Source organism: Triticum dicoccoides, chromosome 7A, assembly GCF_002162155.2.
Source record: "Triticum dicoccoides isolate Atlit2015 ecotype Zavitan chromosome 7A, WEW_v2.0, whole genome shotgun sequence".
In the NCBI taxonomy this organism is placed as follows: Eukaryota; Viridiplantae; Streptophyta; class Magnoliopsida; order Poales; family Poaceae; genus Triticum; species Triticum dicoccoides.
In genome coordinates this window covers 636,822,711-636,839,046 of record NC_041392.1, presented here as the reverse complement: position 1 = coordinate 636,839,046, position 16,336 = coordinate 636,822,711, and the positions used below count along the sequence as shown (strand labels likewise).

Genomic DNA, 16,336 nt, shown 5'->3' with positions numbered 1-16,336 from the left:
CCCTTTAATAGCTCTACAAGCTCCTCCATACTTCCTGGAGGGGAGGCGGATGGCCATAAAGCCTTGGCAACACTCTGCATTGCCTGCCGAGCTTGCTCGTGCATTTGCGATAGCCCTTGCAATAGATCGCTCGATGATCCGGACACCTCCTCTTCGGGACGACCCGTCAGCATACCTACAAACATAACTCTGTCGGATCCTTTCATCTCTGAATTACTATAAGGTAAGTTCGACCACATACTGGATATGCTGCCTCACAGCCTTTGATTTTCCTTTACGGAGTCAGCCAGCTGGGCCCGCACATCTTTCAGTTCTTCGCCCAGCTGGGTGAAATCATGGAGCTTGTTTTTCTCCTCCCAGACTCGGATCAGCACACGCTCGCCTGCGGCGTGTAGTCTTTTGGCCTCTCTCTCTCTCTCTCTCTCCCGCCTGTGTGGTTTTCAGCTTCTCCTCCAGTTGATCTGACGATCCTGTCATTTGATAAGCAATAGTGTTCGCATAACTGGTATATAATTATTATTTCTCGATGGAGGGAAATATTACCAGAGGACGCCTCCTTGGACTTTTCCAGTTCGGCGGTAACAACAGTTAGCTATGTCCGACACTTTTCTAGCTCTTGGGTTAGCAGGTCGTTCTTCGCCGTAAGAACCTAGTTATACTACGATCCTCAAATCAGTTGTACCAACTGCTTCAAGTCTCTGGGGCTACTGGCATATGATTATCATATTCGGGCAAAGTAAATTTACCTGCACATCTTTTAAATGTTGATTGGTGGCTCTGGTAAGCCCATCTCGAGTAGCTCGGATGTATGCATCAGCCGAGCTGAAGGCATTGAATGCCTCCTCTGAAAAGCTGGGGTCTTGTAGAACGGCCCTTCGGCGCCGATGATTCATGGCGCTCTCCACTTCCGAGTTGGTGACGGATACATCATCTGAATCCTCGGCTGGAGGACAATCCGGCGTCACCCCTGTATCAGCCCCCGTCTTTACAGCAGGATCTGGATCCCGGCTATGGGGAGTATGACCGGCCGTACCCCCCGGATATAGTCCGACACACTCTTTTCCTGATACATGGCAAACATAAGTCACAATTGGATGCGACCGCTGAAGAACATATTTGCAAATACATACCTCTTCGATGAAGGCTCGGCCGTATCTTCGTTTGCCTTCCTCTTCGAAGGCTTGCCCAGCGTGGGGGGCACTCTCTTTGGAGATGCCTCCGGGGCAGCATGGCACGCCGGACGCCTCCCCTTTTGAGCACAGGACGGTGCGGTGGGTGAGGCAGAATGAGAGAACTCTTTCGAATGAGATGTCTCCTGGTTACTTACGTGTGATGCAGGGAGAAGACCGGGATAATCGGCGGTGATGGACACTTTGGTGCTGTCATAGCTCGCCTGGTAAAACACCCTGTCCTCGAGCACCACGAATATATCTGGATCCTCTTCGAATCCGGGGTCAAGGTCCCGATTGTGGCCCTCGGGCTGCGGGGCGGGGCTGTGAAGCCCTTCGGAAATCTTTCGCCAGTGCTGTTATAAACAGACGGATTAATATTCATCAAAAGTAGCTCAGGGGAGGGATGAGGAGCTGGGAGCGTCAGCCATGTTGGAGTGGTCTTTTCTAGCAAGCTCTGAGGATTTTTCCGCGTGGTGCTGAATGGATCTGAGATCCAATCTCTTTAAATAGACATTCCTCCTTGCACGGCTGGGGTGTTATGTGTAAAAACACCCTGACCTCTCACATCCGCTCGAGACGTGGAGGCTAAAATTATTAATGCACAGAAGCCAAGAGGTACGACATTACATGGAAGGTCGAATACATCACTTTGAAGTCATCGGAGGAAGAACCCGCCTTGCAATACCGAAAACAATCTGTGAGCCGGACACCTCGATTGAAGCCTGATTCGGGGGCTACTGAGGGAGTCCTGGACTAAGGGGTCCTCGGACGTCCGACCTGTTATGTATGGGCCGGACTGTTGGGCTATGAAGACGTGAAGACCGAAGACTCTACTCGTGTCCGGATGGGACTCTCCTTGGCGACCGAATATGAAGATTTCCTTTTCTGTAACCGACTTTGTGTAACCCTAGATCCCTCCGGTGTCTATATAAACCGGAGGGCCAGGTCCATAGAGGACAATAATAATCATAGTCATACAGGCTAGACTTCTAGGGCTTTAGCCATTACGATCTTGTGGTAGATCAACTCTTGTAATACTCATATTCATCAAGATCAATCAAGCAGGAAGTAGGGTATTACCTCCATAGAAAGGACCCGAACCTGGATAAACATTGTGTCCCTTGTCTCCTGTTACCATCGACCTTAGACACACAGTTCGGGACCACCTACCCGAGATCCGCCGGTTTTGACACTGACAATGGTGGAGAGAGAGAAAACGGAGGTGAAGGGGCCTAGACTCGAGGAGGGAAGGGGATCCACATCAAGGGTTTTCACCGTTCGACCGCGTGTTCACCTGTGCACAAATTCAATCTGCACCAAGACGTAGAACAACAGAATTGTTGTGAGCGGGCCTAGCAAGACACGATCCCAACGTTCAGTGGCATTATTAGAATAAATCCGAGGCATACCGTCGATCATCCGAGGACCAAGCAATCACACGAGCACGACACCAAGATTTGTTAACGAGGTCCACCGATATGGCTACATCCTCGGGGCCTGACTATGGGCGCTCCTCCCCATGACACCACTACAATACCGCACACGGTCGCCCTGGACGCCGGCACATGCCACCAGCTTCCCCTGCGTTCCGGTGCTATTATGTTGGCATAGGTTACATCGTGTGTCTACCCCCGCTATATATGAGAGGCCTAGGATACAAGTGTCCTACTAGGACACGACTCCATATCCTATCTAAACACAATACAACTACAAGTCCAACTGTAACCTACCTTGTACACTATATTCGACACAACTCTAACAAACTTCACCTTGGCGTCCGTGCGTCAAACTTCCATGTACATTGGACTTGAGTTTATCCCATGAGTACCGCTGCTACTCCAAAGACTCCATGTGACTCCACCTGCTACTTGTAGTCCCTTCTTTTCTTGACCACAGTCAACACTCGAGCAAAATTAAGTTCCTTGTTACTCTAGTTTGTGCTCCCAACTTCCAGAGTATCCGTCAACGCCATCACACACCGATCACTGACCTGCGTGATAGTGAACAACTCACATATTGGTGTCACATATAAGAGTTACCTGAACTCAACATCACCGCTCCTTTTTTGACTGCTTGTCTGAAACTTGATGGAATTTCATCATTGCTTTTAGTCATGCCGAGTCAAATTCGCAGTTGTCTCACCACATGTATGACCACCAGAGCCCTGGCCCGTCTCCATGTCCCGTGCGTGCCGCACGCCTCGCTGCTATTGCCGCGTCGAGTCTCGCTGTCCCGGTCGAGTCTCAAGGGTAACGAAACCACACCACTCAACCCCCACTGCAGAGTACCATCGATCATCACCGACCGATGGTGAGTTTCACGCTTCCATCAGACCACTGGGCTCCAGTCCAAACTGCATGTCAGTCGCTTTTCCCACCGCTGAATAGGCTTCGACTCTCTGTGCACTTACGCCGTAGCCCCTCAATCCAGCTCCACCTTCAACATGACTCCATGGTAGATGATCAGTCCACCCTCATGCCCCGTCAACTTCAAGCTCCGTGTGTACATCACCTTGAATCAACCCCGCACCATAGTCTTGTCGAAGCCACACAAGCCTCCGGGCCTGCGCCACGTGTTTCCACGCCCAGAAGTCGGTTACCATCAGCATCACGCTCCTATGTCGTCGTCGCTGATCCCGCCACCGTCTTCTATACCAACCGACTCACGTCGATCCGTCAGACTATCTAGTCCAACCAAGCCGAACTTCTCCGACTGCATGACACGCTCGAGGCTCCCAAATCGTCTTCCGCGAATTTCCATCCATCACATGATAATTCCATCTTACCTGGCATAACTTCCCGCAATGCTTTCAAACATCCCCATTGTGCCGCCAAATATTTCACCCTTGTCTGCCATAACCCAAGGTTTTCAGTTACGTTGAACTTCTCCACCTCAAATCTAGTACCCTTTTGTGCCATAGTTCTTTGTACGACCGAGCTAGTGAAAACATACTCAAGCTTCAATAGAATACCTTGCAATTCACGTGGACTTAGCAAAACCCCAAATCCCTAGTACACTTTTCGTGTGCAAGCAGCAAAACCAGATCACTTGATTGAATCCTGCTACTCACGAAGCTCCTGTACTAGTTGATGCTTCGCTGACTCCAGCCTTGGAATTGCCAATGTTATTCTACTTGCCGCTGGACACAAACCGATGCACCATTGTTGCTGCCAATTTCCCCTGCTAATTCCAATGTTGTATCCCTGATGGACTATTCTGCCGAATCGATCTCGTGCCTCTCACCGTGTCGAACACGAGGACTGGGTCCTCCTTTTGGTCCAAAACAAATCTCAAAGTATGCACAGGCAGCACCATCCAGCTCCGTACGCGTAGCAGACATTGCCTCCACTTGGTGCGCACCAGCCGACCCATATGGGCCAGCCCGCCTGCTCCATGCACCGCTTATCGACCGATCCGCCGCGACCAGCTGCCCTGTGTGTCGGCCTCTGCCTGCTGCTGCACGATTCAGCCGTTGTATGCTCGCCCGATCGATCCGCCGATCGACCGCCACATCGTCTGCTGTTGTCACACGCACACGCGCCTCCGATCGCTTCCTCCAATCAACAATCCAACAGCCTCCGAACAACCTATCTCAATCTCATGATATCACTTGTTAGAATAAATCCGAGACACTCCGTTGATCATCCGAGGATCAAGCAATCACACAAGCACGACACCGAAATTTGTTAACGAGGTTCATCGATATAGCTACATCCCCGGGGCTTGACTACGGGCGTTCCTTCCCGTGACACCGTCACAATACCGCACACCGGCCACCCGGGCGCCGGCACACGCCGCCGGCTCCCCCTTGCGCGCCTGTGCTATTATGTTGGCATATGTTATATCGTGTGTCTACCCCCGCTATATATGAGAGGCTTAGGATACAAGTGTCCTACTAGAACATGACTCCATATTCTATCTAAACACAATACAACTACAAGTCCAACTGTAATCTACCTTGTACACTATATTCGACACAACTCTAATAATCATAATGAATCATTTAACGATTAAGGACAAACAGTGCTGGGTTGTAAAATCAGGCGGTTAAATAGTGATCTACCAACATATAGAGCGGCCAAGAATGCATCAATCGGGGGAGCTGTGGTGCCAAGTTTCCTACAGACCTTTATAAGGTTAGAATACCCTTGTATACAAGATCGGCATAATCTCATTGCTGACAATCTGCGATATTTGGGCCTACAAAAAAATTACCCGTTGTGACAAATTATAGTTCACCTACATCTTTCCCATGTTACTCTAAGTTGAGTTGTAGATGATGGAAAATGGAGTTGCTAACTACAATTAGTGTCAGTTGACAGAAACAAAGATTTGCATATCAACTTAAAATTAGACATTCCCAACACTAATGCCAATTGAAAAAAGAACAATGTTAAGTTTTGGATGAACTAGCATACCGTGAATTTTTCGACGATTAAGTTTCGGTGGATCTGCTGCATGAATAAAAGTTTAATCCCTGGCTCTTTAGAGGATGGAGGATTAAACTTTGGATTATATGCTAGAGATACTCTTACACTGCGTTTGGATATCTCCATTGGAGGCCTAGAATCTGAATTGGTATTCCTAAATTTCAATTCATATGTTTGGCTGCACACTGAATTGGCAGACTGAAATGAAACGAAAACGATGGCCGAATTTCCTCCCATGCGAAGTGCCTGCCCGCAATACGGAGCCATCCCGCTCCGAATCGTGCTGAAATCAGCCTCCCCGCAAAACATACCGCTTCGTCATTCTCTTTCCCCCCCCTTGCAAACAGAAAAGGACATCGGAGAGTAAACAGAGGTGAGGACCAAGGAGCTGGCGGCCACCACAGACCTGGCCGGCGACCAGAAGGCGGCGTCGCATCCCCCCCTCCTCCTACCAGGTCACTCCTCCTCCTGAGTCGCGGCTCACTTCCTCGTCCCCAGATCTCCCCTGCTCACGCATCTCCCCCGTCGCCGGTCAGTCTGACTCCTCCACGGGTGAGCCTCCCTTCCCCATCCCGGCGGCGGTCGCTCCTCCCTTCCTCGTCCCTGATTGCTTCTCCTTCGGCGGCGCCCCTCTCTTTCCCGTCTGTAGCGTCCCCGCCACCATCCCCTTCCCCTCGTGCTCGCCGGCGTGGCCGTCCTCTGCTCTGGATCCCGCGGCCGTCAGAGTTTCCCATACACGAGGAGATGCGCCTATACGAGCTTGGCCCATCACGCTCGCCAGAGTTGCTCCATCCAGGTCACGGATGGTCGGCTAACCGTGGGAAGGACTGCGTCCTGTGCTCCTCAAGGCTGCTCGGCCGGCTCCATTCATGGCGCAGCTCATGCACACCAGCTCATGCACACCGTCAATTCCATTGTATGGCATCCAAATGTAACATTGGTATTGCTAGTTTATCTAATTCCAACCGGCAATATTTTGTACATCCAAACATCTGTATTGGTATTGGAGCCCATTGCAATACAAAGGTTGATTTGGTATTGGATCCAATGCAATTCAGAGGTTCTCAATGGAGACATCCAAACGAAGCGTTAGTTTGTTTGTACTGTCTTGTCTACTGAGAGGGGTTCGTGTGTAATTACTTGATCTCCTTCTAGCATATCTCAAATCGATATGAAGAACGTACATAAAACAGTTTTTTTTGTGTGAGATTGAAAACAGTTTTGTTTCCGAAATGGCGCTTGGCGTTGCCCTGCAAAACAACTTGAGGACTACGCGTACAGTACTACTACCAGTTGGAAAGGATTTTTTGTCGAAAAAGACCACTTGCCAAGATGAATTGACGAAAAAGACTATCTATGAATCAAATTGACAAAAAAGACCCTCCAACCGTGGCGGCAGGCGCGGCAGCCGACGTGTGACACCTGTCGCCATGCCTGCAGGCGGCAGGACCGGCCGCCACACTGGCAGGCGGCCATCGGCGAGTAACAGGAATCGGCAGGTGTGGGCGTCCCGTGACGGAACGTTGCTGGCCTTGTGGGCCATGCCGCCAAAGATTGAGGCGGCCTCTGCCGCTGCTGTTTTGCAACGCGGAGATAGCTTCGTTGTGTTGATTCCACCATGTCGTTATTCTATGCACTGACTGCGATGCCTTTCATCTTTTTAGATGGCACTAATTGCTATGAAGACTATGATGATTGAAGCACTATTTCATTCCCGTCTAAAATTATCCGTCTACACACTGATTGCAGCTTTTTGGATCAAGTATATTTCCCGCCTAAAATTTAGATATACTTGTATTATTAGTTTGTACCAGTGTAGGTGGCGGCGGGGCCGTTCCTTTCCCCTCCTCGCGGATCCTCCAGCTGGTGCGTGACGGTTGGCCGCCGGAGGCGCTGGGCTACGGCGGGGCTCAGTGCCATGACGGTGGGCACGCGCGGGGGTGGTGGCGTCGTCCGGTGGTAGCGCGACCTCTCCCTGCAGCTTGGTGGCGCCGCGGCTTCCGTAGTCGTGCCCTTCTTGGAGGCACCGTTTTGAAGTACCCGGTCTGACATTGGCCGTCTCGCCCTTCTCGGTGAATCGCACTTGTGCTGGTCTCCGTCGGCTCAAAGCGGTTCTTCTTTGCTCATTTGTAGTGTGCTTAGTAATCGTTGAGGTGGTGTGTCGGTGCCCGACACCTTTTTTATCTCGCCTTGGGTGTGTGTTGAGTACGGTGTTGGTGTGTGTTTGTATCGGTGCTCTTGGATGTTGGTTGCTTAATAATATGAAGCGGGGAAACCCTTTTTCGATGTATCGGCTCCGATGACAAATATAAGAGCAACTCCAACGTGGCAACCTATTTCGTCCGCGCGCGTCCGTTTGGGTCGGCACGGACAGAAAAGTCGGCATAACACGCCGTCCTAAACGGACACGCATCCGCTTTTCGTCTGCCTGCCGACCCATTCCCGGCCCATTTTTTAGCCTCATTTGCGTCGGCGCGGACACGAGGCGGACGCGCGCGACGCGTGCCAACTACTCCACCTAGCAAGCATGGCGCCCCCCATAAGACCACTGCCGCGCCCAAGCCGAAGAAGCTGACGCCCGAGTGGTGCGCAAGGGAATCGGTGAAGAGAAAGGGCCGGAGGCATGCGACGGACGCAAGGGACGAAGCCATTGCAGCGGCTACCATCGCCACCGTCGCGCAGCAGGAGGCCACCAAGCCCGCGTCGCGGCGGTAATGAGGAAGGCGCTGATGTTTCTAGGGTTAAAACCTGGCCAGCATGGCCTCGTCAACGCCGCCGTCACCACGGCCAGCACCGGCTCATCTGCTTTTTCTCGGATGGTGTTGCCCGACTCGCCCCACGCGTCAGCGACGCAGCCGATACCCGGCTTCCAGTCTACCCGCAAGGCTCCCGACTCTCCGGGGAATGCTCGCTCGAGGTGAGCGTGGTGGCGCCTTCCACGCCCGCGCCAGCACCCATGGACCTCAACGCCACACTGATGGCTGGTGGCTCATCATCCGGAGGGGGAGGAAATGCGGGCGGCCCATGCCAGCCGATGTGAACTTCGGGCGACGACATGCCCGCTGGCATGGACTCCGGGGGATGACATGCCCGTTGGCATGATCTATGGCAGTCGGCCTTTTTTGAAATTTGCATGCGGCCATGAAAATGGGTTGCGGCCGTTGCGTGAACTGCCGACCCAAATCTTAAAGAGGTCGGACATCGAGCGGGCGGCTGACACAATCGGACAAAAGTGTCGTCCGTTTGGATCGGCATGTTGGAGTTGCTCTAATAGCGTAAAAATAACCGTAAACAGACGAAATTTTAGGTGGGAAATATACGTGATCTAAAACACTGCAATCAGTGTGCAGATAGACGAAATTTTAGACGGGAATCAAATAGTGCTTCAGTCATCGTAGTCTTGTATGATTAATGCCATCTAAAATGACAAAAAACATTGCAATTAGTGCATAAAACAGCAGTGGCAGAGGCCGCCTCATATGTTGGCGGCGTGGCCCACAATTCCAGCACCGTTCCGTCGCAGGATGGCCGCGGCTGCCAATTCCTGTTACTCACTGGTGGCCGCCTGCCAGTTTGGCGGCAGGTGCTGCCGCCTCCAGGCGTGGCGGCAAGTGCCACACGTCGACTGCCGCGCCTGCCGCCACGACTGAGGGGGTCTTTTTTGCCAATTTGATTTATGTGTAGTCTTTTTTGTCAATTCGTCTCGGCAAGTGGTCTTTTTGAACAAAAAATCATTGGAAAGATGGCGTCATCAGTTTTGTTTCCAGCGCCGACTCGGATTCAAACCATCGACATATATTGCCGCCAGTTCCACCCCTGCCCTGCCGCCTGCGTCCTCTCTTTCTTGCTCGCCCCGTCTCCCCAATTCCCGATCTGTCTGGTCGGCCTCCACCACATCCTCTTCCTCCCTCCCGCCGCCAGATCCGTGCTCACGTGATGGGTGGCGTGGATTGCTGACATGGCAGGGTGCTGGGACTTGGCGGGAGGAGGTGTATTTTCCTTTCTTTTACAAATAGGGTCAAAGAAAAGCAGGGCTTTAAATTAACGAACCATCAACCAGTCAGAGATCACACAAGGTCATCATTACAAGCACTGAAAAAGACAACAAATGGTCGAAGGATACAAGAGAGCACCCTGATAAGCTTATAAGAGCAACTCCAACGCGCCGACCCAAAATGATGCACGTTTTGTTCGCTTTTCATCCGTTTTGGTCGGCCAGGCGGACATGCGCGTCCGCTTTTCCATTTGGGTCAGCAGGTGCACCCAAAGGGAGACATACTCATTTTTGCCGATGTGGTCAAAACTGACTTAATTAAGCATAATTATACATAAATTGACGGTAACGTCGGCCAAAGTCCACTTAAACATAATTAAACATTAAAAAACACTGAACACTGAACAACAGCAGTGAGATGCGGCCATTACAATGAAGACGATGAACACTGAACAACCATAGCTAGCTATGCTACGAATCTGGCGGCGCGAGGTGGAGGTGGATTCGACTGCACCGGCGCGGCCTAGCCGCCGAAGCCGTAGAGGGTGCGGCCCTGGCGCTTGAGCGCGTAGACGATGTCCATGGCGGTGACGGTCTTGCGGCGGGCGTGCTCGGTGTAGGTCACGGCGTCGCGGATGACGTTCTCCAGGAAGATCTTGAGCATGCCGCGGGTCTCCTCGTAGATGAGCCCCGAGATGCGCTTCACGCCGCCACGCCGCGCCAGCCGCCGGATCGCCGGCTTGGTGATGCCCTGGATGTTGTAGCGCAGCACCTTCCGGTGCCGCTTGGCGCCGCCCTTGCCCAGCCCCTTCCCTCCCTTGCCGCGGCCAGACATCTCCGGCGCTTCTCTCTCCGGCGACCTTCCTTGGCTAGTGGTTGTGTGCGCGTTGCTGGTCTGGTGGTGGCTGCTGCGGCCGTGTTGTGTGGTCGACGGTGGTGGCGTGTGTGGGATTTATGGCTGCCAGGTTTCGGGGGAGAAGAGGGGTGTCATCCGCGTGATGCGAACGTGAGTCGTCAGATAGGAGATCAATGGCTGTGAATGGGGAGCATGGGTGGCGCGGATCGATGACATGGAAGGGCGCTCCGACAGGTGGTGTTTATTTTTTTAAGAAAGAAAAATGGACGCGTCTAGTGGGCGGCCGGCTGCCCACTAGCGCGATGGAGCGGCCAGCCATAAAAGGCAATTTCATGTCCCCCTTAGTCACAGGAAGGAAAGTTCCTTCCAACCCGACTGGCCACGCTCCCAACAAACAGAAAATCTCCCCCATCGCTGTGACGTGATAACCACTACGTCCCCACGCCTCCCACGCACACCTCACCCACACTTCCTCCCCCCACGGGTCGCCCTTCTTCTTCTCCACGAAAGAAGGGGATCCTAGGCCTGGATCCAAACCCTACTGAGCTACCATGGTAGAGCCAAACTAGGTGAAGAAATTGGTCAGAAAAGCTTCAATTCTAAGAAGAGGGAGTACAAAGCCATAGTAGGCAGCAGCATCAGGTAACTTCCCTCTAGCCTCCAGATCATCCTTCTTCACTTTCCCCTTCCCTTTCCCTCTGGATCTACCACAAATCTTCTCCAGTCTTCTCCATAGTTGGAGGAAGAAGGAACATGAAGCAGCAAACAGAGTTGAATCTGATCTCTGCACAATAAAACAGTTTCCTGTGCAACTAAAACATGGATCCAAGCCAACTTTTGCCTTGATGAATGCAAATAAACCAACCCATATGCAAAAATAGACAGGGTGAAGTGCCTGTGCAAAAAACCATCTATTTGTGCAACTAAACATGAATACAAGCCAACTTTTGCCTGGATGTGTGCATATAAACAAAAAAGGAGTAGTTGCATATGCAAAAATAGACAGGATGTAGTGCCTGTGCAAAAAACCATCTATTTGTGTAACTAAACATGAATGCAAGCCAACTTTTGCCTGGATATGTGCAAATAAACACAATGAGTAGTTGCAGACAACACAATAAAAACGCATGTAGTGTCTATGCAAAAAAACCTTGATATTTGTGCAACCACACATGGATCCAGGCCAACTTTTGCTGCAATGTGTGCAACAAAAACAAAGCAAACTAATAAAGCACAAAACATAGTAACATCAAGCATGCATAGTCTTGTCACACAGAAAATGCAGTAGGGAAAATATGTTCAATATACTAAAGAAAAAACAAAAAAACAAAAAAAAGATGAAAACTATTTTCTGCCATCTGAATCTTCTTTCTTCGTCCAAATAGCAATGCATAAGAATTGTAGCATCAAATTATGTGCAGAATCTACGTCAGCTCCTTGACAAATAAACCTGCACATCATTAGTATAACCAGGCAGACAACTGAGCAAGATAATTTATGCAACTACACAACATATGGACACCCACCTAGTATAATCATGCAGCCAACTGTAGCACCAGGAACCAACTGAGTAGGATAATTTGTGCAAATGCACAACATATGGACAACTAACTAGTATAATCATACAGCCAACTAAGTACAAAATTTGTGCAACTAAACAAAAATGAACAAATCTGGAACTCCTGCGGCTGAGCAACAACAAAATGGACATAAAAAAGGTCAGGGATGCCAACTCCTGATTGGTTCTTGTGCAACTAAAATAATTGAGGATGCCAACTCATATGATATTGCTGTGGGACTACTCAAAAAGTTGAGACTGCCAACTCCCAAATGATTCTGGTGCAACTATGGAAGTTGAGGATGCCAAATTGTATGATACTGTTGTGCAACTATTTGAAAAGTTGAGGATACCAACTCTTAATCGATTGTTGTGCAACTATAAAAGTTCAGGATGAATCTATTAAAGTTGAGGATACCTATCCTTCACTAGGAGCCACATCTCCTTCTACGACCATTTTTGGTCTGTGAAAAAAGCAACTGAACAAATTAGTCAAAGCAACCAAATGTATAAAAGAAAAAAATAGCAAAAAAATGATATAAAAATGCCACGGGGTAAGCAACTCATGATGATTATTTTTTTAAGAAAGAAAAATAGGCTCAAGAAGAGCACTTCTTTGAATTAACGAAGCCATCAATCGGTCAGGGATTATATAAGGGATCCATTAGGCCAACACCACCGCGCGACCCCAAACGGACGCCCGGTTTGGCCGGATTTTGTCCCTTTGGGGCGGCAATGGGTTCGTCCATGTCCGCATCCGTCCGTTGGGTCGTGGATGCGCCCAGGACGCGGCCGCACCTCAAATCTTGCCCGTGTTGGACGTGATTAAAAAAACATAAAAACATAAATAAAATGACTTAAAAAGTAAATGAACGCAGTCAAAAAAACTTAAAACTTAAGTTAGGGTCATGGCCACAAAATGGCCTAGTTTCACGGTTCACTTAACATCTCACTTCCATTAATTAAACACAAAAAACAAAATAAAAACGGCCGCCGCCCGCGTGCTCCTGTCGTGCCCATCGATGCCGTCATTGTCGCCGTCTTCAGTGGCTGCTGGTGTCATCGTCGTTGCTGACGAGGTCGACGTAGGCCGGCGGCGTCCAGAGGTGGGCCGGCGGTGCGTGGTAGACGGGGGCGGGCTGGACCGCGGGAGGTGCCTGCACCACCTCCTCCCGTGGTGACGCTTCCCGCTCCAGTGATCACGGCAAAGTGACGCACCAGTTCACGCTCACGGCATCGGCCATCTCCAGAGCAGTGCACGACCAGCCCCACCCCTGGCCCACCAGGCCCAGGTGGAACGCGACCACGGACGCCTCCTCCATGACCTCCTCGGAGATGGCGACCTCGCCGGCGGCGGAGCGGGCCATCATCTCCTCAAGGCCCTCCCATTGCCGCTCATCGTGCGTGTGCATGGAGTCCTCCATGACATGCGCCATGAGACGGGCCTCCTCCTCCGCAGTCATGCGAGGAGGTGGTGGAGGTGGCGATGGAGATGGCGAAGGCGACGGCGTGAGGCCGCGCACCAGCCTACGCCCGCGCCCCTCGGGAGCAGGCGCTGCGCGCTCCCGACGTGGCCGCCGCGGCCCAGATGCCATGCCGGCGAAGAAGGAGGCGCGCCGCATGTCGTGCTCGTCCCTGAGCCAGGTGTCCCTGAGAATGGAGTCCGGGGCATACCTGTTGTCGTAGTACAGGTAATCGGGGAGGAGTCGACGACGGCGCTCGATCTCCTCACGACGCGCACGGCCACTCAATGGGACCGGCGGGATCGGCACACGGTCGGCGGACAAGTGTCATTTGTTGGGGAGGTGGACATCGCTCCAGGGGAGCGGCGTCCTCGTCTTGTTGGAAATATGACCTAGAGGCAATAATAAAATGGTTATTATTATATTTCCTTGTTCATGATAATTGTCTATTGTTCATGCTATAATTGTGTTATCCGGAAATCGTAATACATGTGTGAATATATAGACCACAACATGTCCCTAGTGAGCCTCTAGTTGGCTAGCTCGTTGATCAACGGATAGTCATGGTTACCTGACTATGGACATTAGATGTCATTGATAACGGGATCACATCATTAGAAGAATGATGTGATGGACAAGACCCAATCTTAAGCATAGCACAAGATCGTGTAGTTCATCTGCTAGAGCTTTTCTAATGTCAAGTATCTTTCCCTTAGACCATGAGATTGTGCAACTCCCGGATACTGTAGGAATACTTGGGTGTGCCAAACGTCACAACGTAACTGGGTGACTATAAAGGTGCACTACGGGTATCTCCGAAAGTGTCTGTTGGCTTGGCACGAATCGAAACTGGGATTTGTCACTCCGCATGACGGAGAGGTATCTCTGGGCCCACTCGGTAAAACATCATTGTAATGAGCTCAATGTGACTAAGGGTTGGTCACTGGATGATGTGTTACGGAACGAGTAAAGTGACTTACCGGTAATGAGATTGAACGAGGTATTGGAATACCGACGATCGAATCTCGGGCAAGTAACGTACCGATTGACAAAGGGAATTGAATACGAGATTGATTGAATCCTTGACATCGTGGTTCATCCGATGAGATCATCGTGGAACATGTGGGAGCCAACATGGGTATCTAGATCCCGCTTTTGGTTATTGGCCGAAGAGTTGTCTCGGTCATGTCTGCATGGTTCCCGAACCCGTAGGGTCTACACACTTAAGGTTCGGTGACGCTAGGGTTGTAGAGATACTAGTATGCGGTAACCTGAAGGTTGTTCAGAGTCCCATATGAGATCCCGGACGTCACGAGGAGTTCCGGAATGGTCCGGAGGTAAAGATTTATATATAGGAAGTCCAGTTTTGGCCACCGGGAAAGTTTCGGGGGTCACCGGTATTGTACCGGGACCACCGGAAGGGTCCTGGGGGTCCACCGGGTGGGGCCACCTATCCCGAAGGGCCTCATGGGCTGAAGTGGGAAGGGAACCAGCCCCTGGTGGGCTGGTGCGCCCCCCTTGGGCCTCCCTTGCGCTTAGGGTTGGAAACCCTAAGGGGGTGGGGGCGCCTCCACCTGCCTTGGGGGCCAAGCCACCCCTAGGCCGCCGCCCCCTCCCATTAGATGGGATTTGTAGGGGTCGACGCCCCCCTGGGCCCCCTATATATAGTGGAGGGGAGGGAGGGAAGCCGCACCCAAGTCCCTGGCGCCTCCCTCCCTCCCGTGACACCTCGTCCTCCCCGCTTGCGCTTGGCGAAGCCCTGCCGGGATCCCGCTACTTCCACCACCACATCGTCGTGCTGCTGGATCTCCATCAACCTCTCCTTCCCTTGCTGGATCAAGAAGGAGGAGATGTCTCTCCCAACCGCACGTGTGTTGAACGCGGAGGTGCCGTCCATTCGGCGCTCGGTCATCGGTGATTTGGATCACAACGAGTACGACTCCATCAACCCCGTTCTCTTGAACGCTTCCGCTCGCGATCTACAAGGGTATGTAGATGCACTCCCCTCTCCCTCGTTGCTAGATGACTCCATAGATTGATCTTGGTGATGCGTAGAAAATTTTAAAATTCTTCTACGTTCCCCAACAATGGCATCATGAGCTAGGTCTATGCGTAGTTTCTATGCACGAGTAGAACACAAGTTGTTGTGGGCGTTGATTTTGTCAATTTACTTGCCATTAATAGTCTTATCTTGATTCGGCGGCATCGTGGGATGAAGCGGCCCGGACCGACCTTACACGTACGCTTACGTGAGACTGGTTCCACCGACTGACATGCACTAGTTGCATAAGGTGGCTAGCGGGTGTCTGTCTCTCCCACTTTAGTCGGATCGGATTCGATGAAAAGGGTCCTTATGAAGGGTAAATAGAAATTGGCATATCACGTTGTGGTTTTGGCGTAGGTAAGAAACGTTCTTGCTAGAAACCTATAGCAGCCACGTAAAACTTGCAACAACAATTAGAGGACGTCTAACTTGTTTTTGCAGCATATGCTGTGTGATGTGATATGGCCAAAAGGATGTGATGAATGATATGTGTGATGTATGAGATTGATCATGTTCTTGTAATAGGAATCACAACTTGCATGTCGATGAGTATGACAACCGGCAGGAGCCATAGGAGTTGTCTTCATTTATTTATGACCTGCCTGTCAACATAAACGTCATGTAATTACTTTACTTTATCGCTAACCGTTAGCCATAGTAGTAGAAGTAATAGTTGACGAGACAACTTCATGAAGACACGATGATGGAGATCATGATGATGGAGATCATGGTGTCATGCCGGTGACGACGATGATCATGGCGCCCCGAAGATGGAGATCAAAAGGAGCAAAATGATATTGGCCATATCATGTCACTATT

General features: G+C 50.9%; 1 protein-coding gene across 1 annotated transcript; it reads right to left on the bottom strand.

Moving 5' to 3' along the window:
- Window positions 1-9,995: 9,995 nt before the first annotated feature.
- On the bottom strand, window positions 9,996-10,498 carry LOC119334426 (histone H4-like). The gene has a single exon (XM_037606997.1). It carries the CDS (start codon window positions 10,429-10,431, stop codon window positions 10,120-10,122), a length of 312 nt encoding a protein of 103 aa, XP_037462894.1. The 5' UTR covers window positions 10,432-10,498; the 3' UTR covers window positions 9,996-10,119.
- Between the last annotated feature and the right edge of the window lie 5,838 nt (window positions 10,499-16,336).